The sequence below is a fragment of the Dermatophagoides pteronyssinus genome, unplaced genomic scaffold (assembly GCF_027571235.1).
Source record: "Dermatophagoides pteronyssinus isolate colony J.1.1.1.1 unplaced genomic scaffold, Derpt_VIB-CSIC_2022.12 sq0011, whole genome shotgun sequence".
NCBI classification, from domain to species: Eukaryota; Metazoa; Arthropoda; class Arachnida; order Sarcoptiformes; family Pyroglyphidae; genus Dermatophagoides; species Dermatophagoides pteronyssinus.
The window spans coordinates 177,397-204,061 of record NW_027461535.1 but is presented as its reverse complement, the minus strand read 5'-3'; the positions used below and the strand labels follow the sequence as shown (position 1 = coordinate 204,061).

General features: G+C 30.5%; 6 protein-coding genes across 6 annotated transcripts in view; 2 read left to right on the top strand and 4 right to left on the bottom strand.

Moving 5' to 3' along the window:
• Positions 1–64: 64 nt before the first annotated feature.
• On the bottom strand, positions 65–2,360 carry pug (pug C-1-tetrahydrofolate synthase, cytoplasmic). The gene is made up of 3 exons (XM_075821545.1): positions 2,180–2,360; positions 332–2,114; positions 65–265 (listed from the first exon to the last, which is right to left on the bottom strand). Exons 1-3 carry the CDS (start codon positions 2,227–2,229, stop codon positions 176–178), a joined length of 1,923 nt encoding a protein of 640 aa, XP_075677660.1. The 5' UTR covers positions 2,230–2,360; the 3' UTR covers positions 65–175.
• Positions 2,361–3,595: 1,235 nt separating this feature from the next.
• Positions 3,596–5,918, bottom strand: LOC113795631 (bifunctional protein FolD-like). Its single transcript, XM_027345839.2, has 5 exons — positions 5,851–5,918; positions 4,750–5,338; positions 4,237–4,690; positions 3,895–4,017; positions 3,596–3,822 (listed from the first exon to the last, which is right to left on the bottom strand). The coding sequence occupies exons 1-5, from the start codon at positions 5,901–5,903 to the stop codon at positions 3,728–3,730; spliced, it is 1,314 nt and encodes a 437-aa protein (XP_027201640.2). The 5' UTR covers positions 5,904–5,918; the 3' UTR covers positions 3,596–3,727.
• A 390-nt stretch (positions 5,919–6,308) lies between these two features.
• Positions 6,309–9,783, top strand: LOC113795455 (protein argonaute-2-like). Its single transcript, XM_027345640.2, has 4 exons — positions 6,309–6,558; positions 6,636–8,285; positions 8,355–9,055; positions 9,113–9,783. Exons 1-4 carry the CDS (start codon positions 6,432–6,434, stop codon positions 9,437–9,439), a joined length of 2,805 nt encoding a protein of 934 aa, XP_027201441.2. The 5' UTR covers positions 6,309–6,431; the 3' UTR covers positions 9,440–9,783.
• LOC142645392 (uncharacterized) lies at positions 9,541–10,861 on the bottom strand. Its single transcript, XM_075821486.1, has one exon. It carries the CDS (start codon positions 10,746–10,748, stop codon positions 9,906–9,908), a length of 843 nt encoding a protein of 280 aa, XP_075677601.1. The 5' UTR covers positions 10,749–10,861; the 3' UTR covers positions 9,541–9,905.
• Positions 10,862–12,710: 1,849 nt separating this feature from the next.
• Positions 12,711–26,665, top strand: part of LOC113797696 (uncharacterized) — a 37,845-nt gene continuing 23,890 nt past the window's right edge. Inside the window, exon 1 of the mRNA XM_075821640.1 lies at positions 12,711–14,611. Coding sequence (XP_075677755.1) covers positions 13,631–14,611 — 981 coding nt within the window. The 5' untranslated portion in view covers positions 12,711–13,630. The remainder of the gene's footprint in view (positions 14,612–26,665) is intronic.
• Positions 17,093–18,515, bottom strand: LOC113796022 (uncharacterized). Its single transcript, XM_027346268.2, has one exon. The coding sequence runs from the start codon at positions 18,381–18,383 to the stop codon at positions 17,388–17,390; it is 996 nt and encodes a 331-aa protein (XP_027202069.1). The 5' UTR covers positions 18,384–18,515; the 3' UTR covers positions 17,093–17,387.

Sequence of the window (26,665 nt, the reverse complement as noted above, 5' to 3'; positions counted from 1 at the left end):
TCATTGTTGTTGTTGTTTGTAGATTTTTTAATTAAATTTTTAAATTAAAATTTACAAAATTAAATTAAATTTCGATTAAAGAATTGGTTTTTTAATTAGGAATTTTCGTTGTTGTTGTTTTAATTAAGATTTTTGTTTGTTTTTTGTTTGTAATTTTTTCCGAAAAGTTTTTCTGTTAAAATAATCCATCAATGATACCGGTTTCCGTATCGATATCAATATCATAGAATGCTGGTCTTGTTGGTAGTCCAGGCATTGTTTGAATCTGGAAAAAAATATATAATTCAAAGGAGAAAGTTTATTAGTGAACTTGTTGAATAAATAAATATACCTCTCCGGCAAGTGGATAAAGAAAACCGGCACCAACCGATGCACGAATATCTTTTATAGGGAATTTATAACCACTTGGTGCACCTTTCTTGGATGGATCATGTGATATTGATAATGGTGTTTTTGCTATACAAATTTTCAATCGATCATAACCAAGTCGTTTATAAAGCTGTAAACGTTTTCGTGCTTGTTCACTATATTCAACCTGTTCGGCACGATAAATTTTTTTAGCAATTTTTTCAATTTTCATTTCAATTGAATCCGAATCATCATAAACAAAACGAAAATGATTTTCAGCATTTTCACATGCATCGATTATTGATCGAGATAATTCTATTGCACCTTCACCACCTAATTCCCAATGATTAGCAATACACGAATCATATGCACCAAATTTTCTGGTTTCTTTCCGTACTAAATCCAATTCATTTTCAGTATCAGTTTGAAATTTATTTATGGCAACCACTACTGGTAAACCAAAATGTTCACGAATATTTTCAATATGAATTTTTAGATTTATTAATCCTTTTGCAACAAGGTCAAGATTTTCTTCACGATATTCTTTCGGTAGAATAGCACCAGGTGTAACTAATGGTCCACCACCATGACTTTTTAATGCTCTTATTGTACAAACCAATACAACCAGATCGGGTTTTAATCCCGAAGCACGGGATTTAATATCGACCAATTTTTCTAGACCAACATCAGCACCAAAACCACTTTCGGTTAGGACAAAACCATCCGGACCAACTAATTCCAGAGCAATTTTATCAGCAATTACCGATGAATTACCGTGGGCAATATTAGCAAATGGACCACAATGAACAAAAACTGGTGTTCCTTCCAATGTTTGTACTAATGTTGGTTTGATTGCATCTTTTAATAGAACCATAACAGCACCTGTAACACCTAAATCATCACATGTTATTGGTCGTGGTGGTTGATGTTTTGAAAATGCAACAACAATCCGACCAATTCGTTGTTTAATATCCAACATATTTTGACCTAATGCTAAAATAGCCATTAATTCACTTGCAACTGCTATGTCGAATTGTGTTTTCCTGGATAATCCTTTTTCCGTTGATGCTTGGCCAATTGTAATCGAACGTAAATAACGATCATTACAATCAACAACACGATTCCATGTAATAGTATCGATATCAATATTTAATCGAGAAAATTCCGTTTTTTGTTCATCAGTTAATTGATCTGGATCGATTTCGGTTGGAATACCCAGTTTTTCTAAACGTCTCAATTGAATTTTGGAAAATTTCCTTGGTTTATTTGGATGTTTTGGCACCAAACGATCATAAAGTGCCAAATCTTTTTGTGTTGATTCATGAAAATAACGTGCATCAATTGCAGCTGCAATCAGATTATTAGCTGCTGATATTGCATGTATATCACCAGTAAGATGTAGATTAAATTCATCCATTGGTATTACCTGTGAATAACCACCACCAGCTGCACCACCTTTAATACCGAAAGTTGGTCCTTGACTTGGTTGCCTGATGCAGGCAATAGTATTACGATTCAAATGACCGGATAATGATTGTGCCAGACCAATAGTTGTTGTACTTTTACCTTCACCTAATGGTGTTGGTGTCATACCGGCAACAATAACATATTTTCCCATTTTTTTCTGATCAAATTCATCCGGTATTGGACGATTAATTTTTGCTTTATAATGTCCATATGGTTCATATTCATTTTCATTCAATCCAATTTCCGTACATAATTGTCTGATTGGTTTACATTTATGCGAACGAGTTATTTCAATATCACTATTTGAAAGGAAAAAAGAAATTTCAAATATTCGAATCATTTAAAACTCTGAATTTTTACATACGATGGTACAGGAATCAAACGATTCAACGGATTTTTTTCCAATTTCCACATTGTTTCAATGGATTTTTTCAATTTAAACGCAGTTATTGATGATGATGATGATGAAAACCAATTAATTAATGTTGTTGTTGTTGTTGTTTTGTTATATGTCTTTTTTAATCTTTGAAACGACAATAATAATGGTGACTGGAATGGATACATTCAATGAAAATGATGATGGAGAAAACATAGAAAGAAATATGAAAATAAACCAAGAAAGTAGAAGTATTTGAAATTGAAAAAAGGAAAGAAAGATTTATTTCATTTTTCGCCTGTAAAGAAAATCAATTTCAAAAAATTTTTGATAAAACTAGTTTTTTTGTTTTCGCTAGTTTGCCTCGAATATGCGATCGCATCGCAGAAAATCATATTGATTTGCGATAATAAGAGATCCAAAAATAAACTTGATAATCAAAATGTCACAAGTAAACATTCACGGACCATCATTATGATGATGATGGTTAGTGTTACAATCTGAACTGAAAAAAAAATCTCGATCGATCGATCGAATGATTTGATATTTAACAAACGAATGAGAAATATCTTTAAGAAAAAAAAAATCAAGCTTATGTTCCGTTTGTTTGTTTTGATTTCGATTCAAGTACAAACGCGCGCGTTCATTTAGTTTTTTTTTCATTTCATTTTATTTATTTTGGAATTTCCAATTTGGTATTTTTTGTCTTTATGATTTTTACATAATTTAGGTCGACTGGGTGAATTTTTTTCGCTCGAAAACATTCCTTTTGAATTTTATCAAAAAACAAAAAAAAAGAAAAGAAAAGATAAACTCAATAGTCTGCTACTGCTGGAATTTGTATTATTCGAATGTTAATTATCAAATTGCACCGCATCGCTTTTTTAAGCATGAAGGAATGACATCGAATGGACGACATTTTTGTTTAAAAAAAAAAAATTTGGGTTGCACCGAAACGGATATTATAAATACTGAATCAAAATCAAAATTCAAAGATGATAATGATTTTTACTACAAAAAAAAATAAAATCAAACAACAAACTCTCTCTCTCTCTCTCTCTCTCTCACTTGCAGATCATCAATGTTGCAATCACATTCAACACACTGATGGTTGATGATTTAAGTTTAAGAAAATTTTTTTATCAATAATCATTTTTTTCTGGTTAAGTGCATTCGATCAAATCATTATATATTTAGTTTTTGTTTGTGTGTGTGTGTTTGGCTATAGCTATTTTACTTATTTGTGTTGATCAAATTTTCTATAATGTTCGATGATGATGTTTATCGATGTTTTTCTTTAGGTTTTGATCAATATTTGCTTTCTTCTCATACAGGATATTTTATTGGACTAAAAAAAAATATTATTTCATTGTCACCCATAAACGCAAATTGATTCAAAATTCATTTCGATTCCAAAATTCAATTTATTTAAATTTTAAAAAATTTAACAACAAGAAAAAAACTAAAATTTTATCACCCAAAGTGATTATCATTTAATTTTTGATAATAATCATTTTTTGCTGTTCTTGTTTTTGTTTATTTAGATTTATTCATTTCATCAACACGTTTTGCCGATTCAACTGTATTGTTTATCAACATGGCTACCGTCATTGGACCAACTCCACCTGGAACTGTTGTTAGAAAAATTAGATCAATATTCATGAGATGTTTTTCCATAACGACGAAAAAAAAAATATATTTACCTGGTGTTATATATGAAGCAACTTCTTTAACTTGATCAAAATCAACATCACCAACTAAACGTTGACCACTTTTTTTCGTTGAATCCGGTATCGATGATATTCCACAATCAATAACAACGGCACCTGTTGATTTTTAAATAAGGAAAAAAGGAAAAAATGAAGATTGACAAAAAATTCAATCAAAACGAAACAAAACAAAATATTGTATGATTAGATCCTGTCGATTCAAAATCTTAATCAGTAACAAGGAAATAATTTGATAAGATTTTGAAACGACAAGATTGGACCGTACATTTTGATCAACTTTGATAAATCATCAAAAAATAAAAGGTAAGTGTTTACCTGGTTTAATCCAATCTTTTTTAACAAATAATGGTTTTCCAATGGCCACAACCAAAATATCGGCATTTCGACAAACTTCCGGTAAGTTTTTTGTTCTTGAATGACAAATAGTAACTGTTGCATTATTCCAGACTAATAATTGTGCCATTGGTGAGCCGACAATTTTTGAACGACCAAGTACAACAGCCTGTGCACCTTCGATTTGAACACCCGATTTTTTAATCAATTCCAAACAACCATATGGTGTACATGGTATAAATCCTTCTTTGCCACTAATTTTACCATGTAATAGATTACCAGCATTCACTACAGTTAAACCATCAACATCTTTTTCAGCCGATATTAGATTTGTAATATAATGTGCATCGATTGGTTCTTCTGAATCAAATGGTAATTGTACGATGATACCATGTACACTGGGATCGTTGTTTAATCTTTCAACTTCGGCTGCTAACTGATTAAATTTTAATTAAATAAACAAAGCTTATAATAAAAATCCATCATTAAACTAACCTGATTGGTTTTAGTAGCACGTGGCATTTGTAAATGAATTGAATTACCACCAATAGATTCGGCAAAATTTTTCTTCATACGAATATAAACATTGGAATCTTCACGACCACCAACCTGAATAATGGCCAATGTTGGTTTAATTGATAAATGTGTTACCTGTTCACGAAGTTTGGCACGAATTTCATCCGAAACTTCTTTACCGCTTAATAATTTTGCCATTTTTTGTTGTCGGTTATCAATTTGTTGTTGTTTTTCACCAATCGATTTTACAGAATTCAAATTTGTTGTTGTTGATTGACTAAATGTTCGTTTTGGTTGACGTACGACAAAAATGGAATGATCAAAATAAACAGGGATATTTCTTCGTATTTTTCGATCGCTTATGTGATGGCGAAGTTTGAGACTAGTCGCATCATCATCATTATAGTAGCTCGTGATAATTCGTTTACGATGTTGTTGTTGTTGTTCACCATGCAGATTATTATTCAAGGTCATTAATGATGACAATTTACGATTAAATTGTGATTGCAAAAATAACCATCGATGACAACAACCGCTACTTTGTTGTTGATGATAATGATAATAAATACTGAAAAAATTATGGGAAAAAATTGAATTAATTTTCTTCTTAAATTCAGTAAACTACCGGATTTTTTATTAAATCAAACAGCGATTTAAATAAGTTTTAAAAGTTTTTAAAAAAAATTTTTATGAAAAAGACCTAAAATTTTGGTTTTTCAATTTCAGCCCAATGTTTATTTTATTATTCATGGTTTTGGGTGAAAAAATCATGTCATCATGGTTTCATTTTTTTTTTGTTCGCACATTTGGAGAGCCAGAAAAAAACATAAACGAAGACCATAAACACAGTCTTATCGAATGATTTTATTTTTGTTCATTTTTAATCAATCGATTGAATCGATAACATGCACTATTTAAGATTCACTTATTTTCTCGTTCGATCATATCATCGAATGATTTGTTTTTTTTAAAACAATATCCACGGATGTTTGGATTCAAATTTGAATTTTACCAGATACAAAATTTGTCGCAGAAAAATAAAACTTTTCAGAAAAAATTGGACATGTCAATCAAACTTACCATGATGATGATGATGATGATAATGAGCTTCGTAATACTTTAAATATTATCATTTTTTTCAATCCATTTCGATTTAAAATTGGCGGGAATTCAATTAAATTCAAATCATTTCAATATTTTTAAAATTCGAATTTAAAATTTTTATTTTGATGTTCGAAAAAAGAAAAAAAATCATATGCCTTCATCGACCGTTCATAGAGTCTGTAATCACATTTTAGCAGCAAAATTTTAATAAATTTTTGAAAATAATTAATTTAATCAATTTTAAAAAACAGAATTACTAAAATCTAATAAAAAACGATTTTTAAAATCAAATATTGCAAATAATTTGTTTTTTTTCGAATTGTTAAATTAGAAAATTATGAATTTATTGAATTAAAAAGTAACAGTTGTTTTGAATGGTTATAAATTGCGTGTGTGGAAAAAAAATTTCATTCGAACGAAAAAAATATTCATCCTTTTCCGAGAATTGTTCACACTTTGTTTGTTGTGTTGTGAAATTTTGTTTGTTTTCGATTTCGAATTCGATTTTTTTCGTTTCTAATCGAAATTCTTGTCTCAATTCCATTCAATTTTACAAAATGAGTGATCGTGGTGGTTATCGTGGAGGACGAGGAGGTGGTGGTGGTGGCCGTGGTCGAGGTGGTGGCGGTGGTGATTATCGTGGTGGTGGTGGTGGTGATGGTCGTGGCCGTGGCGGATACGACAGTAAATATTTTTTCTTTTTTCTATTTTTTTTGAATTCTTTTGAATCAATTGATCTTTGTTTATCTTTGAATTAATAGATCGTGGTGGTGGCCGCGGAGGTGGTGGATATCGTGGCGGCGGCGGCGGTGGTGGATTTAATCGAGGTGGTGGACGTGGTGGTGGAGGATATTCCGGTGGTGATCGTGGCTATCAATCGAATGTTACATCATATCCTGAAACTCAAAATTATCCTGTTGTTCGTAAAGGTGTTTGTCCACCAGGACAACAAGGCCAACAAGTAGAATTATTGGCTAATCATTTCAAGATTAATGTTGGCTCAGTATTGGTCTATCAACATGATTTGAATATTGATTTTGCAAACGAAAGTGATCGTACTTATTTCAATGCCGATAATGAAAAGAAGCAAAAATATTTTGCTAAAAATTCGTACGCAATTTTTCAAGAATTTGCTAAAGCTAATGAGAAATTTTTCAATTTCCATTATGTTTATGATCGAAGCAAGAATTTGTATACGTCCAAGCCATTGGACACTAACAATTTGCCCAAAACAATTGAAGTACAAATCGAAGGTCGTCGTAAACAATTTCAAATTTCATTGAATATGGTACAAAAAATCGATATGACTCATGTTGAACAATATTATAAAATGGCTACATCTGATTTGCCGGAAGTTATGCGACATTTTTTGGAATTAATGTTTCAATATTGTTACACTGATCGATTTTATTCACATCAACGAAGCTTTTTTGATACCGATCCTAGCCGATTGATGCGCGGTCCATTTGAATGGGTTCAATTTGCACACGGTTTTAGTCATGGTGTTTGTTTGACCGAAATGGGCCTGTCATTGAATATTCATTTGAAAACATCATGTTTGATTTCGGTATCGGTGGATGAATTATCCAAATTGGTTACATTGGTTTCGGGTGGTCGTGATCCATCACAATTTGGTCCTGGTGATATTGTTATGGTCAACAAAATTATTCGTGGATTGAAGATTTATACATCACATACTGGCCGAAAAACATGCTACACAATCAAAGAATTGACTATTCGTAAGCCAAGTGATATGAAATTCACTGTAAAAACTAAAGATCCAGATGAAGGACGAAGTGTTTCAATTCAGGAATATTTTATGGATAAATACAAAATTCGTTTGCAAAATTATCCATTGGTTCGTACTGTTGGTAAAGAACAATACATACCGTTGGAACTTTGTCGAATGGTTGATAAACAATTTTTGAATAATTCAAAAATTCAAGCCGATGCTAACATACCGAATGAATTACTTCGTGTATCAACACACAAACCATTGATCTATTTTGATAAATTATCAAAAATTGCTAATCAAATTCCATCATTGAGTCCACAATTAATGTCGGAATTTAAAGCCGAATTTATGCCTAAACCTGTTCGTTTTATTGGACGAGTATTGGATACACCACGTCAATTGAATGGCAAACGTAATGATCCATTTTATAATACCATACAGAAACCGAATTGGGCATTTTTTAGTTTAGATATTAATTTCAATCAAGGCGATGTTGAAAATATTGTTCGTGATTTGAAATCAACAGCCAAACGATATAATTTGAATTTAGATTCTTGTGTCAAATGTATTACAACACCAGTTCAACCGGGAAATCTGGCACAAGTTGATACAATTTTTGCAAAAATTAAAACAACAATGCCTGGACTTAAATTGTTGTTTGTTGCATTGCCACAATGTAATGTTTTTTTTTTGTTTAAATTCATTATCAATGTTGTAACCAAATGAATTTTTTCTTCCACTTTAGGTGCTGGCATGTATAACATGGTGAAATTTTGTGGTGATCAAAAATATGGTTTAGTCACACAATGTATGAATTCAATGAAAGCTAAACAACGTGGCCGTGGATATATTGATAATATTCTTTTGAAAGTTAATGGTAAACTTGGTGGCATTAATAGTGTTATCGATGCATCACAATGGAAACAATTACCATTTGATCATACAAAAACTATGGTACTTGGTGTTGATGTTAATCATCCTGGTCAAACTGAACGAATTGAAAGTTCAATAGCAGCTGTTGTTGGTAGTTATGATCAATTGTTTACAATGTATACGGCTTCAATTTGTGCACAAACCAAACGTTGTGATGAAGAGATAACATGTTTGGAACCAATGGTAACCGAATTATTGGATGCATATCAGAAACAAAATCGATTCTATCCACAAACATTGGCAGTTTTTCGTGATGGTGTATCGGATGGTCAATTTCAATATTCGGAAAAAGAAATCCAACAGATTCGTGCGGCTTATCGTAAAAAAGAGCCAAAAGGCAAGATAATTTTTATTGTTGTACAAAAAGGACATCGTACTCGTTTTGTATTATCAAAACCAACTGGACCTAGTGATCGTCCTGCTTATAATGTACCATCCGGAACTGTTGTTGATCATACAATTGTTGATCCTTCACAGCACATGTTTTTCTTGAATTCACATTTCTCTCCATTGGTAAGTTCAAGTTTTCCGTTGGTTATTCGCTTTCGTAACTTTTTCTCTGATTCTTAGGGAACATCACGTCCAATGAAATATGTTGTTTTGGAAAATGATTATGATAAGAAAGTATTCAACAATGATGCTTTGCAAAAATTTGTTTTCTATCTTTGCCATAATTGTACTCGATTCCGTGGTGGTGCGATTGCATTGCCAACACCGGTTCGTTATGCTGATCTTTGTGCTTATCGTGCTAAAGTTCATGTCGAAGCTCAAATTGAAAAATTGTGTATGCCACATGGTCAAACAATGCAAGCTGATTATGAAAAGAAATTGATTGGACGATTGAACGAATTGGTTAAAATTCATGAAACAATCAAACGTGTTCTTTATTATGCTTGAAGCAAGACTCGATTCTTACATTTTTTAAAAAACATTTTTTTTGAAAAAGTTTTTTTTTAAACATTTTTTTTGAAAAAGTTTTTTTTAAACATTTATCCTGATCAGAATTTTGAAACATTTTGAAATTTATTCACAATACATTTATAAACTCTTTTTTATACTTTATAATTTCATGAAAAGAAAATTTGATTTTTGATTTTTTGATATAATTACAAACAAACATTACAGACATTTGAATGGTGAATTTGGATTTACAAAAAAAGAAAAGAAACTGACACACATTCCATTAACCAAACTAACAAACAAAGATACAGAATTATATTTTGTTTGATTCTTTTTCATAACCAATTCGATCTCAATTAAAATGGATAAATTACAAAAATTTTGTTTGTTTGGTTTTTTGTGATGAGAAAGTATTGTCGATAAAATATGGGAATCCATATTTGGGTAAATGATGACAAATGATTCAGGATAATGGCCGAAATAATGTCCAATGACGATTAAACCAACGACATAATCGTTGAAATACTTTTGAATTTTCTTTATTTGAATCATCATTGTAATTATTATTGTTATTATTAATATCATCATCAAATGGTATTTGATGATGACCATCAGGTTGTAATAATTGATAATGAATACCGAATGCAATTAATGATTCAAGATCTTGTTTGATAAGAAATTCAAAACGTATTTGTTCATGTTGTTGCGGTTGATTTACGGAATAATCCTTTAGCAATGATGAAAAAGAAATATTTTCATTACGATGTGAACAAAATAGATATTGTGAACAATTATCCAATGATTGTTGTTTATCGTCGTTATCACGTGTAACGTTTTGATGATTTAGTTTAAAAATCACTGATTTTGGTTTCAATATTTGTATGCTTTGAATTTGATCCCATTTAATTAGACGACAACGATCCGAACGTGTACGATGACAATGTCCACGTAATGTATTACGACGTTGTAGATACAGATGATGTGAATGAATTGTCTTTGAAAATCGATTACCATCATTATTATTATTATTCGAACGAATTATTGGTCGATCTAATGATCCAGCCAATGAACTTAGATTTACGGATGGTTTATGTGAAATGATCAAACCTTGTTTAGCTATCCGAATGTATAGTAATTCTTTATTCGATACCGATCCATGGCCAAGAATTTCAAACACTGGATGATATTCACCACCAATACGTAATATATTTTGTTGATGTTTACAGCTATTTCCTTCACATTCATTCAATGTATATGATCGTGAACGATGAATTCGAAATGGAAATGTTATTCGTGGCATCATCATGATTAAGAAATTGTTTTTTGACCCAAAAGTTGAAAAAAATACTCAAAATATGATGATTGACTTTTTCGCACAGTGAACGAAACACGAAACGTGCAAAATCCAGAAAACAATGATGAAAGATCGTTTGATTTGATAATTTTTTTGAAAAATTTTTTCACACACACTATTCTAACCTTAATCGATCAACCGAGTACATTTAGTTTGTTTTTTTTTGGCGGAATATATTTCTGGTTGAAATATTTGTCAATAGATGGCAGATACATTCAAGAAAAAAAAATTGCGCCAATTTTTCCAGAATGAAAACAAAAAATCCATTGTCTTTGTCAATTCCCGTTTATGAATTGGACACATAATCGCCCACCAATCAAACCAAATCATTTGTTATCAAGTGTTGCACACCATAATTACCGTGTTTGATTATAATAATTTTGCATAATCGCCAGAAAAGTTTTGCAAAAATTCTGTTTTTCAAAAAACCCAACAAAGTCATCCATCAATTTGTTGAAAACCGAGAAATAACAAAACAAAATAAGACGATCGGAAAAAAACTTTTTCTTCGTTCTCCGTTTCTTCTAGATTTTAACAACGAAAACAACAATGAAACAAAATTTGAATATCTTTTCGTAAAATTTAGTGGAACAAAGGTGAACAATTTTCCGTGGTCCTGCTTCTTCAAACTTATCCATGAAATCTTCTTTTTGTTGTTGTTGTTGAACGGATGTCTAATATTGTTGTTATGGTGTCATTATAAATGTATCGTTGATGATGAGGGTCACATAAGAACTTATTGAACCAAATAAATAAAAAAATCTCCCCATTCAATTTGGCCTTCTGTCTGTCTCGCTTGCTTTTTTTTTGTTGTCAAAATTCATCAATTAGTTTGGTGAATGGACTTTTCTATTGATTTTTTTTCTTTCTATTTTCGACTGTTTCGGTAGGTCATTCATTATATTTTTTATGTATGTGTGTGTGTGTCACATTAACATTGAACATCTGTCACTTTTTTTTTCTTTTCTTTGTTGTTATTCATTCAAAAATCCTTGTCCGTTTTTATTACTTTTTGTTCTCGTCATCATCATCTGTGTATAGCATATATGTGTGTTCCTAGCTTGCGCTAGGTACACTTATTTTTTTCCTCTCTTCAGGAAATTACATTTTCAGCTCCCTTATAATCAAAAATGAACTGAAGATTTTTGTTTTTCGATATTTGGAACAGCGTCGAAAAGCGTCGAATCCAGCCATAATGAAATGAAAGATCCATAAGTGAACATGACACAATGCTGCCACTACCAAACCAGGATGATGAATCAAAATGAAATACTGCTAACGGAAATAGAGAGAGAAAAAAAAATTTCGGAAAATTTTTCGGCTTGGATCATAGGACGACGACTCGAACCCGAAAAAACAAAAAAAAATTCATATATCCAAGTAATGGTTATAGCATCCGTTTTTTTCATTCTTTCTTTCTGATTCATTCATTCATCTCACATCCACTAACAAGCAAATGAAAAAAACACAGAATTCATAAGAATATCTGCAGTGTGTATATGGATGATTATTATATTGAACAAGCAGAGTATTTTGCTGCTGCTGCTGCCAGAGTCTACTTACCAACCAACATTCACTAGAACATCTCAATTTTGAACATCATCATCATTTCGATCATTCAGAATCCATAGTAGCATCAACCAAAAAACATAAGAAAAAAAAGAAACCAGAATTTTTCGTTTTCCAATATAATTTTCTTTTCTCTTTCTGATGTGTTTTATTTATTTAATGAATCTTAATCATTCATTTTGGAATTCAAAAAACGTATCATTACGAAAAAATTGTTTATGCGCATTTCATATTCAAAAACAACCATTGACGAATTTTCGATCAATTTTTTTTCATTTTAAAAAAAGTAAAAATATTCCTAACCTTAAGGGGCTTCTTCAATGAATGAATGATTCTATTGATTGATCCATGTGCGTTGCTGCTGTTTTGTTTTGTTATTGTTGTTTTTTGTCGCAAATAATCATCAACAACAACGTTACAAGCCGGCATTATGATTCTGCGTACAATATCAATGTGATATTAGAATCGTAAAATTCTACAGAATTTTTTATTTCTTTTCTTGTTTATTTGTTTTGTTTTATTTCGATTCCAATTCTATATATATAAATGTTATCATCATCATCATCATTTTTATGATTGAATTCTGTTCGTTTGGTTTTTCAACATTCAAATGATAAAACAAACGTGTGTGTGTGTGTGCTTAACATCCATTTTATTCTGACGAAAATGTTGACGTTGACATTCGAATGATAATGAACCCAAAAATTGAACTGAGAAAAATTTCAAATAATAATAATAATAAAAACCTGACGGACAAACCTGTAAATGATTTCGTAGAATCATAGAATGGAATGGTCGATTTTTTGATTGTGAAATAAGTAAATAACCGCAGCATTGTGAATAAATATATTGAAAGGAACTGCTACCGTTGTTGTTGTTCATTTTGTAACCTTTAAATAACGAAAGAAAAAAATCAAACAAAATGATGATGCCATTCACCCGTTGGTTATCCCATTGAATATACCAAAATCGCCGCGTGTGTTTATGCTCCAAGCGTGTTTCACAAATTCAAAATTCACCAAATCTAAATTCGTCAGTCGTTTTGCTTTTTTTAAATTAGTGGTTCCGGTTTTTGTTCGGTTGCCTTTTTTCTTATTATCAATCATTTAATTGACCAATTTCCTCTTGTTATTATCATTTTATGCAAATTACACTTGATTTTTTTGTCGTCGTCGTTTTGCTTCGTTGAATTTGTCAATTTTTGATGTTTTGTTAAATAAGGGTGTTATTCAATAAGGTTGTTATTTAATTCGTGAAATTCCGACATGAGCCAGGCCGATACAACGGCCGATATTAATCGTCCATCACCATCGACATCGACAAATGATAATCAGAATCGGCCATCAGCAATCGCACCACCTCCGCCACCACCAAGAAATTTTCTCTCACATTGGAATCAACGATCATTTTGCCAACAACAACAACAACAACAAAAATTAAAACAATATTCATCATCATTGGATGAAACAACATTAACCCTTGATGATTATTTAGGGAAAAATTCCAGAAATTTTCATCAACATAATCTTGTTATTCGACGGCCACCAACAGCAACCAAGATTATCAACCATGATACGATAGCAAAAACAGACAAAATAGTTGATGATAATTTTGAAATATTTTATTCATCATCATCAAGTGATGATAATGTTGATGGTAAAAATCATTCATTTAATCATTCAGTTGATCATCGAAAACGACAACAACAAAGAAAACATCATAGTCTTTTAGATAATTTAAATGGTAATTCTGCTTCTGCTTCTTCCGGTCATAAACAACGTAATCATCATCATCGATTTAATAATCGATACAATCGATATTCATCAAATCATTGTCGTAAATTTTTCTATCAAGTAAATCCACCGGAACTTTCTTCCACCAAAAGTGAAAATAAAAAAACTTTGAATCAAACGAATGATAATGATGATGAATTATTACCTCGTGAACCATTAACTGCATCATCATCATCATCATCGGATTCTGATTCTGATTCATCAACATCATCACCATCAGAAGCATCATTTGATCTGGATCAGGTTGAACCAACTTTTCAACAACAACAACCAAAACAACCAATTCAATCAACTAAACAACAATCGATTACAAAACGACCAAATAGACTTTCAATTTCGTTAAAATCAGCAAATTCTTCTTCTTTATCAAAGTCATCTAATCAACGTCATCAACAACAACTGAATCAGCAACAACAACAAAAAACACCAAGGAATTCTTCAACATTTTGGGATGTAAGTATCAAGTGAGAAAAACTAAAACGAAAAACGTTCATTAAATCATTCAACCGTAATTCTGTGTGTGTGTGTGCATGAATTCTGTATAAGAATTTCTTTTTAGTGAGTTTGTAATTGATGTTTAGATGTTAAAAAGAAAAGAACGAAAGCATCGTAATTGATGAAAGATTGCTTTTGCTTTGCTTTCAATGAAAGATTCTTAACGAAAAAGAAAAAATTCTTTGATAGAATCTAGTGATGTAAAACCACACACACACACAGTCATTTTGCCTAATATCAATTAATTTTAATGAATTAAAAAGCGAGAAAAATCCAGAAAAAATAATTTTCAATCAAATTCATGGCGTGTAAAAGAGTGAGAAACTTTTCAGAAATTCTACTGAATTTTTCATAATGTTTTTTCTTCGCACATATTGTCAATTAGAGAGTGACCATTACCATTATCATCATCATCATTAGCAATCAATTTGATGAAACATTGTTGATTTAGTGTTTTTTTTCTCGTTAAAAAAAATCAAATAAATAAAAAACTTGTAATTGACCACACACGTCCGAAATGTGTTACATTTTCGTCGTTTCAGAAATGATTGAAATGTTTGTAGCGAGTTTCCATTTCCATTCGTTCATCCAAAATGACAGATTTACCATTACTTTGATTGAATTCGATTCATTTCATTTAATTAGAAAATCACTACCATAACCAACAAACTAACTACTGTGACAATTTAATCCTTCGCTGGAATTTGATCCATTCAAAAATTCTGATCATGTTTCAACTACGGGGAAAACATTATTGTTGTTGTTGTTGGTTTTCCATGACCTGTCAAATTAGGAGAAAAACTTTTTTTCTTCTTCTTCTGGCCATCATACAAAATCCAAATGGATATAATATTTCTGCTATGATTAACGATCTTAATCTTTTCGTTTCTCTTGTTATTCTCGATCGATCGATCGATCAATCGATTGATTGATCAAGTTTGTTAGCTGTGTCCCGTGTGATTTATTGTTGTTGATGAGAAACTTTCTTTTGAAAAATTTCATTTTTTTCTTCTACATTTCCTTCGTGGACAAACATCATTAAATTTCGATGTGAATTTTGAAAAAAATCCTTGAAAATCACTGGGAAGCAGTGAAATTGAAATGGGGAAATAAAGTTGTCACAATTCACATCTTTCAATTTGATTTTCGATTTGAAAACAAAAATTTCATTTTGTCAAAAAGGATTGTGTGAAAAAAAATTGAAATCAAATTCTCTCTTCCTTGTTGTTTTATTTGATTATATTTTCAATGAATATTTATCTTGTTATCCAGAAAATGTTTACGGAAAAAGATTTCCGTTTTCGTTTGTTTGAAAACAACAATGTCAATGAACGAAAGAACCAGAAAAAATTTCGGAAAATTTTCCAGGAAAAATTCTTATGTTTTTTTTCGCTGATAATTATTTTGTTTTTCGGATATATCCAATTAGTTTAACAGAAAATTTTCCTTTTTCTTTCTTTTCTTTTTTGTTTTTTTTTGGATTGTCACATTTTGTATAACATTCCAAGAAAAATAATGATGATGATCCAAAACAAAGATAATACCCATCTTGGATTCTTTTGTGAAATAAGCTAAACAAAAACAAAAAACCCAAATTAAATAAACTTTCGATGAAACCAAGAATTCATCAAAAAACAAAAAAAAAAACTTATTTTTGTTTGATGATGTCAGCTGCTTTTTGTTTTGTTTTACTCATCATAGACACACATCACAGAATAGCTGCTGATCAATTCCGCATCATCTGATGTGCTGTAATAATGAAAGAAAAGAAAAGAAACATTGTATCTGGAAAAGATGCTGAAAAAATTTGTTATTGATTAAGAAGAGAAAATTCCTGGAAAATTTCTTGTCTTTATTGAACATTCCTTGACATGGTTGGCTCAGAAAAACTTTTTTTTACTTTGGGAGATAAGAATGTTTGTTTCGATGTTTCATTAGTGGTGTCAAGATAAACCAAAAAAACACCAAGGTTTTTGTTACTTTGTCAAAAATCTTATAGATCGATATCTTGAAAGTAGAAAAATCGATCAAAGATCAAATTGTTTTGTTGTTACAAATTTTCGCCTTTTGATAATTGATTTCTCCCAGTGTTTTTCCTTTGAGATAATGGATGAGTTTTGGTAACTAAATGACATTTTTTTTCAGGGCAAACCACACAATTTTCCATTTTCAACGATCAATTTACAACATGAAAAAATTCTTTAATTTTAATTGAATTTTCCTTCGATCGGTCGACCAAAGTCGTATCAAATTTCTTTCTTTTGAAAATCTTTCGAGTCAATTTTTTTTTCTGAATGATGCCCTTGCCACCACTAACAACAACAACCGAAAAAAATGATGGTATTTTTCACCCAAAAAATGCCTTATCTTTTTCAGTTGAAAACAAGAAAAACTTTTGAACAGTTTGTCCAAGTGTTTTGGTGCAATAATAATAATTTTATTGTGGGAAAGTGCGTCATCCAACAGGATGTTTGCACCATTTAAAGAATGAAATCAAATGAAGATTGAAAATACAAATAGAATAAAAGTAGAATAATGTAAAGAAAGTGTAATTAAAAATATTTACAGGTGAAGAAGAATGTGTTTACATATGTTATTGAATTTATTCTCAGGACGGTAAATGTTCGGTTCTTGTATTAAGATGATGTCGTTGTTTGGAAGTTGGGAAACAGCTTCTTTGAATTCGTTTGTAGCGAAAATGCTTTTTCGTAGATTTTGTTGGATGATACTAATCTTATTGGTCATGAATGTCGTTTAATACAGCGTTATTTTGTTGTGTTGTCGTTGTCGTTTCAGTTTCCACAGGGTTGTAGCAGGTTTTTTCTACGATTCGGTTGATTTGATCTTGGTAGATAGGACACTGTTTGTTGTTAGGTTGGTGTTGGATGTTCTTTGATTTGTACATTGGGTGCTTAATGCAGTTATGACAACGTTGGATAAGGTCGCATTGGTGAGGTCCGGTGACCCCGCATGTTTTACATGCTTTTAGATTTGGACATTCCTTCTGTTTGTGTTGCGGATGGAAAATAAAACAGTTTTGGCATTGGCGGACCATTACTCGGTCTCTAATTTGAACTACTTCCAGGTCGGTATGAACGTGATGGAGCTTTTTGATGATACAGTAAACCTTTGGCGATACTCTGAGAACTAAATCTTGATGAGGTGCCGAAGTTTTGATCGGGAAAAGCAATTTTATTTCATCTTCGAGGCCTTCAAGTTCAGGATTCATATTGCATAGGATGATATTGATGTTGTCGCTGTCCGTGATCTTGTCGACTTTTTTGAGCACAATAGTTGGATCAAGAGCTTTAGCTTGGTAGATATTTGCGTTGTTTTTGATCTCGTCTTGTTTTTTGAATTCTTCGATGAGTGAATCAATGTCGTTAGATGTAGGCGTTTTTATGATGATTCCAGTTCGTGATTTGATAATTTTGTTGATTTTTGTCTTGTTGTTGTTTGAACGCATATTGCGAATGTGGTTGTGGACTTTTTGTTGGAGATCGGTGATGGAAGAATCTTTGTTGGCCGAGATGATCATAGTTTTCTCTTCAGGTTTTCGAGATTTGTTTGTAATGATGTTTTGATCTGATTTTACAATATCAGCGAAACTAATCGGTTTTGAAGGAGGCATATTGATTTCGTCCAGTTTTTTGTTGAGGATTTCTAACGATATGTTGTTGGCATTTTCTTTCAGAATCATAGAGAAAGTTGTGATTTGTTTGAATATCATTTCAATTGTGTTATATTCGTTATTATTTATCGGTCTCTTTTGAGATTTGCCATTAGAAATGATGTTGAGAGCATTTTTAACTTCGTCTTCGATTTTGGTGACCAAGTCAACCGAGTGTTTTGGTGCAAAAAAAAGCCAATTTTTTGTTGAAAAATTTCTTTTTTTTTTCTGTTGATAAAGTTGATCCAATCGAAACCGAAACCAAAACCAAAGAAGGAAAATGAAGCCATTTTTCTTGTTTATTTTCGCTGAAATATATTCAAAAATAGAGAATTATCATAACAAATGTGTCTTTAGTTACATTTTACTTTAATAATGTAATGATATTTTGTTGTTGTTGTTGAGAGAAAATGTGTGACACACGATTTGAGAATATTTGCATCCAAAAATAACCAAAATTTTTTGATTTTTTGATTTCAGAGTGAAAATAGCCAAAACACTTATATATTGAACAACCGACAACATTCAGAAATTTTCAAAATTCATTCTTCTTTCGTTCTTCAACAACAAAAAATGTGACTGTTTTTTTCACTTTTTCTGATCTTATGTCTCTTTCAATCCACTTAAGTGTGTGTGTGTCATTCATATCCATATAACTTTATGGAGAGAGATACCCATCGACCATAGAGAGAGAGAGAGAGAGAGAGAGAGTTTTGAAGAAAGTTTTTTTCGTTTTGTTTGAAGAAACATCTTGAAATCTTGAAAACTTGAAACTCAATCAACAAATAAACAACAAACCAAAATGACTGCTATATGGATATTATAATAGGAATTTCCTGATCAAACACACACACACAATGACCATTCAGAATTTAAAAAAAAGAATTTAATATTGAAAATTCTTTTTCAATTTTTAGAAATTCTTGAAAATTCTACCTTCTTTCAAAAAACATACACTGTGTTTTTTCATTTTCAAACAAGTTTTTTTCTCAAAAAAAATTAACATTTTATTAGAAAAAAATTGAATTGAATTGAATTGTACAACGTTTTTATATCTCTCTCTTCATACTTTTTCATTTCGGGAACATTTTCGTTTTGTTTCCAAGAATGTTTCCAAGAATTGAAAATAATAATAATGATGACTACTGTATCTCATTGGAAATTGATAAAATTTAAATTTGAAATTTCTTTGCTTATTTCTTTAGTTTCATTCAACGAATCTTTTTTTTTCATTTGCAAGTTTCTTTAAATTTATTACTACTTACTTTTGCACAGCAACCTTCGATAATGAGGGTGATGATGATGATGATATAGTTTTTGTTTCGTTTCGTGTTTTGCGTTACCTGTTTCGTGTAAAAAACTTCTTTATTATTGTTATGCTGGTAGTGTTTGGTTTCTCATTTTTAAATTTTTAATGATGGCTTCTGGTTATATTCTTCTGGTTACCTTCTTTAAAATTCAAAAAAAGAAAAAGAAAAATTTTTCTGTTCGCTCCGGTAATGGATATGATATCCGGATACCTTTTCGTGTTTTTTTTTCATTCTTTTCACATTAAACATGGGAATTTTCAATTCTTTTTTCCATTATTTTGTGTGGCTCAATAAAGAAAGAAAGAAACTTCAGAGAAACTAGAAAGAAAAACTTTTGTTTCCAGGAAAATTTCTTTCATTGTTTTTTTTCAAATTGAATTTCTTTATTTTCTTTTTTTCTGGACAAGAATTGCCATTTATTTTCCTGATAAAATCGGTTGTTTCGAAATTCATTTTTCAATCATGAATCATTTTTTTGTTGTTTCTTCGATTTGATTTGGAAATTTTCCCCATTTCAATCTAATTCTGAGGAAAAAAACAACAAGATTTTTCAATTATGATTCTTTGCTTGCTTTCAATTTCCAATTTTCCATAAATATCGATTTCCATATAAATAAGAAAATAAGATTTTCTAAATTGTCATTGTTGTTGTTTGTTGTTTGCTATTAACATTTCATTCAAATCTATCATATTTGAATGAATGAATGTTTGGCCCAAAATAAATCCGATTTATTTTCGTCTTGTTTGGTTGGTTTACACAGAATCTACATCATTTCAAGACAAGGCAGAGAGAGAGAGAGAGAGAGAGAGAGAGAGAGAGGGGGGGGAGAGAGGGAAAGCTAATGTCTTGACAAATTTTTTGTTTGTTTCGTAATAATTATTACTATCGGAACCAAAAAAATTGTCCAGAAATTCTTTTACCACCACCACCACCATCATTATCATTATTATTACCATTTTGATCGGATAAAAACCAATATTTTTGTTTGCTTGTTTGTTTTATATTCTCTATCCACTTTTTCGTTTTGTTGTTGTTGATAATCTTTATGGATGACCAAAACAAAACTAGCATCTTTATTTGATAATAACAACAAATAACAAATAGCCTCGGATATTATTAATATCCAAAAAAAAAAATCTATTAGTTTTATGTTTTTTCTCGAATGAATTTCTCTTAATCATTGACATAATTCATGTAATGAAAATTATCATCCGATTCGAGAAAAAGAAGAGAAACCCTCGAAAATCTTTTTAGGCAAAAAACAACAACAATTTTTTTTTGTTGTTGGAAATATTACATCTTTACAGAAAAATTTCCCTGTCAAAATGATTGATGAGATATGATTGTGTATATTACAGGTATAATAATGAAGTGTGAAAGGTTAACAGTGTTTTTTTTCGTGTGTTTTAAAAACATATCGATCTAGGTAAATATCGATCTATGAATATCGATAATGTATCAAATATAAATTATTATCATCTAGGAAATTTACCTGGGCTACGCACGATGATGAAAAACAAAAAACAAAAAACCGGTATATATTCCGCATAACATCAGCAAAATGAACAACAACGAAACAAAACAAAAAAACACATTGTAAAATCTTGTTGTTTGTAATTAACCTGAAAGATCTTACAAACAAACAGATCTTACCATGATCATTTTCTTGAAAGAATAGAAAAAAAGTATTTTGACCTTTCACTTCATTCATTCATCATTATCGTCGTGATTAAATGGATGAATGATTGAATGATGATGATGATTATTATTATTTTGCAAACCGTTTGATTGACCGTTGACCTTTATTTTCAGTTCTACCTTTTTTTTACCTTTTCAGAAATAGTTCAAAGTTCAAATCTTATAATCAGTTTTATTTCCTATTACTATATCTACCCATTTGGTCAATGATATTTAGAAAGGGGGATTGCTTTGATGGCCACTATGGGGATTGCCTTTATGGTTGTTGGTTTGTTTGTAAAATGATGATAATGATTGGTTGAGTTGAACAAACCTCTCTCTCTCGAACAAATCGATAATAAGATGCTGATCACATCTTTACATTAATAAAACATTTGTTGTTCAACATTTCTGGTTTTGGATAAATTATATTCCTTAATTTTACCTTGGCTAATCAATTTTGTTATGGTTTCTCTTCTCTTTTCTCTTTGATTTCTTCTAACTGTAACACTGTGATGAAATGAATTTGATTGTCGTCTTTTGTTGTCATCATCATCATTGAAATTTGATTGGGTTCGATTTGTTTTTTTTTTGTTTGTTGAAAATTCAATGTTTTTCGATGATGATGATGATGATGATTGGCGTCATGTGAAGAAGGCGCCATGGCATGCATGACAAGACCATTTTTTGAAATTTTTCAAAATCAATTTTTTTTCCTCTTGAAAAAATTCAAAATGTTTTTTGTTTTTGTTTGTTTTGTTTTGTTTTTGTAATGGTTTTTCTGATCATTATTACCATTCAAAATTCAAAATCTTGATCGAATCATGGTTGATTGAATATCATCATCAAGATGTTTTTCTGGTGATTTGATTTTCTCTCGTCAAAAAACATTTGAAAAACGGAAAAATCCATCAAACACCCTGTATGTTTGGTCGATTATGTCATTTTCGTTGTTTGTGGACAACCCTATAGGCTAAATTTTCACTGTTAATTCTTATTATTATTTCCGTTTTTCTTTGCTTGTTCTGGTTGTTCAAATCATCAATGATTATGATGATGCTTTAGTTAGAAAATGTCTTTTTCAATATTAAATACTTGTAATTTGTTTAAGGAAATGATGCAGTAAATCATTCGTTTCTGGATTCTGTTTGGATTCTGGATTCTGCTTTATTGATTTCTTTGGCTGTAAGAAAGAAAGTTCCCATCAAAAATTTTTTCCCTTAGGAAGAAATTTTCTTGGAAAAAACGAAGACGACATTACATTGAATTGCTCATTGAATTGAAAACAACAGTCGTTGTTGTTGTTGTGGAAGATGCACAAGGTATTTTCTGAAAAAGATTCGATAACTATTCTAGCGTAAATTCTGTTTTTTTGAGAAAATTTTCTTATCAAGAATTTTCTTTGAAACCAAAAAGAAAAGAAAATCGCTAAAAGCATCTCTATCGGCTTTCTATTTTGGTCTTATCTGATTCGGCTATTTTGACAATTTCGTTGTTCAGTTGGTTGGTTGATCGTTTTTTTTTGGATTCTGGTCGATTTAAAAATCGATTTTTTTGCTGGTTTTAAAATGACGGTAAATAAATGATTCTGGTTGATGATTCTGGATGATGATTGATTGAAAAACATGCACAGTACACACACCAAGAATGCATTCTGGATTTCGTAGAATCCATTTTCAGTTTGAAATAATAATAATTAGCTTTTTTTCCGCACAGAATAATAATCCTTTTTGCATTATTTAACACCGGATTCTTCTATTAGGAAGATGATATTACCTAGTTGTTTGTTTTTTATTTCGGTTGAAATTGGGTTTTTTTTCACATCAAAAATCCAGGAAAACGAAATGTCAAACAAAATGACAGAAAAGTGAGATTCTCTCTATGGAATTTCATATCTATGGTTATCATATCATATCTTCATTGGAATAATTCCGTTTGGCAAACGTTGTTTGTTTGATAAATTTTTTTTTCTATAATTTATTTATAAATGTAGATTAGTTTTATAAATAATAATAAAAAAAAATCTAGGAATTTCACAGAATTTTCTAGTTGGTGAAAAAAACAAGAATTTTCTCTTCCTGATCTTTTTTTTTTGAAATCCAAATTTTGGATGTTTTTTCACCAGGTGAGCAAGAAGTAGAGGAAAAAAATCCTTTGATTTTTTTGCGTTTGTTACGAACCTTGAAACAATTTTTGCTATTTGTGTTTGTGTGTGTGTAAAATGTTGTTTCATTAATCAAATGATCTTAACAAATGATGTTGATGATTTTTTCCTAAATGAATGAATGAATGGATCGATCAATCTGGATTTTTGGCTGGCTGGCTTGCTTTTTATCAATCAATCAATCAATCGATCAATCAATCGCATTGAAAAAAGTTTCAATTATTAAACTTTTTTTTGTCCCCCTACCGCTATAGCTGTCTTCTATCATCATTTTTACAATCAAATCGATCGATTGATTGATTGATTTATGGCGAAGGATTTTTATTATGTTTTTGTCGACGTGATATATGTCCGGCTAAAATGATTTAGATTTTTCTAAAATTTGATTTTTCTTTGATCAAACACCGAAAGAATTTTTTAAAAATGAAAATTTTTCTCGGTTATTATTGTTGTTGAAAGTTCAAGTGGCTTTTTTTAACACTCCGGCATTCTCGTGGTGATCGACGTTTCTCTCCCCTATATCAATATTTTCTGTTTGTTTGCTTTACATTTTCAAGATGTTTGAATTTTTTTTTTTGAAAGAAAATTGCCAATGAAAAAATTGTTATTATTTTCGAGGTTATCCTATGATATTCATCTAAAATCCCAAATGTAAATACGAAATAATAATGATACCTTGATCAAACAAACCAGAAACAAAATGAAAAAAGAACAGAGATCAAGATTTTGATTTTTCGGATTTTCATTGTCAAATTTGGTTTTTCTGATTGAATAAATATGCTGAGAATCAATGTCAGACGAAAAGGTAAAAATACCTTTTAAGAAACTTTTCGGGGAGAAAAAATTTCTGGAAAATTTCCTAAAGATGCTACCCTTTTGTTTATTTTTTTCTTGTTGCTGACCATATATAATTGACTGAACAAAAAATCTGTGTAATGCTTTCTTCTACTTACGGTGCGATAATCAACTTGTCAAAATTAATTATTTTGTTGTTGTTTTTCGTAAAGTTTCTCTTCGTTTAGTCTCGCTTTAGTGTATGTTTCCTGTCAATGTCAATCAATGGATTGTAATATTGACATTGACAACGATGATGCTTATTATATTATGTAACATCTCTCTTTTTTCTTATGAAACAAACAAAAAAAATCACAAGTGAAAATTTGATTGAAAGTGATAACTTTGATTTTGTTGTTGTTCAAGTGTGTTTGTGTGTGGGTAGGATTTTATGTTATTTTCAATTCTCTCTCCCCACACATCAAACCAGAAGTGTACTGTATTTTGACATCTACCCCCATCATCATCATCATGATGATGGTAATTATATGGCAGGCGCCATATCTCAGTGTGTATGTCACCAATGGTTTTCTCTGTGTGTGTGTGTTTGATTTGGGAAGTCAAAATCTGAATCACCCACTGAAAATATCAAATTGAATTTTCCAGCTTTCAAGTTATGCAACTCCAAAAACATGAGATATCCAATGAAAAGGCACGCCAATAATTTCATTCATTCATTCACTTGCTCTCATTATATTTATCAGCACTTGTGTTTCATTCATTCATAAAAAATAATAAAAATAATATCTTTCCGGTTTATGATTATTATCATAATCATCATATGAATGTGATCTCGATTTTCTATTTCGACTTCAATATGAAAAAAAAGAAGGTATTTTTTTAGGAATTCTCTCTCTCTCTCTCTCTCTCTCTCTCTCTCTCTCTCTCTCTCTCTCTCTCTCTCTCTCTCTCTCTCTCTCTCTCTCTCAATATTGAATATTGCGTGATTCGTAAACGCCCTTGTTTTTCGTTTGTTTTTGTCTATTTTTTTCGAGTTTTGGGTTATTCACCACCATCACCATTATCATTATATAATGATGATAATAAAACAACAACAATAACTAATTGTAGTTTTTTTTCCGATAATATTTCCTTTCCACAAAAATATAATAATAATAATAAGAATTATCACGGTGGTTAACGTTTTTCATTTCATTTCATTTTTTTTCGAATAAAGAATTTTCATAATCGTTCATCATAATCATCATTGCTAAGCAATTAGCATTAATTAAACTTTTATTATTCTTTTTTATTGAAGAAAATGTAGAATGTAGAATAATTTTATCTGATCGGAAAATATTTGAAATATTTCTCTCTGTTTGTGTGTTTTTTGCATTATGTCAGAAAAGTAATAAGGATAATTTTTTTGAAAACTAAAACTACCAAATTACACATTTGATCAATTTTATTATTATCGTCTGATGATTATGATCATCATTTTCAATTGTCAATAATGAATTTTCATTTTTTGAATTTTTATCAAACCAAAAAAACCAAAAAAGAAAAAACATTGGCGACAAAAAGTAATTAATTTGTTTCAATCAATCAAAAATGAAAATTATTTTATCCTGAATGAAATGTTTTTGATCAAAGACAAAGATGATTGTGATAATTTGATGGTCGGATATGACCATCATAAAATCCTGAAATGAAAAAAATTTAATTTAAATTTTCTTTTCGAAAACATTCTTTAGCCGAAAATGATGATAATAAAAAAGAAAAAGACATCCTCTGTGTGTGTGAAAACTCCTGCTGCTGCTGCTGCTGATGGTGATAGTGATAGTGGTTGAACAGCAGCAGCATCGATTATCATTATCACCATCAACCAAACACCATCGCAAACAACATCAATGTTACCACACACAAATACACGATGACAACAATGATGACGACGACGACCTTAGCTTATTATCTAAGATTTTCAATCTCTCTTTCTCTGGATGTTTGTTCTTTGTGTGTGTGTGTTTCATACAAAGAACAATAGATATGACCCTCGCATGGTAGTTTTATACAGGATGATGAGAGTGATTATGATGATGGTCAACCAAATGAAATTTAACGATGTTGGTTATTTTTTTTTTTTTCGGTATACTGGGTAGACATTCAAGTGTATTACAAATCTACCTACCCTACTACTACACACATACAAATACCTATCCGAAACACAAAAAGAAGAAAAGAAAAAAAGAAAGGTATTCGAAGAATTTGAATTATGTTCATCACATTACATTACATTCCACAATAGTTTTGTTTTTTGTCCGATGATTATGATGATTTTGTTAAATTAAGCTTCTTTTCTTGATTATTTGTCCGGTTTTTTTTGGTTTGATTTGATTGTTTTCATTACAAAAATGGA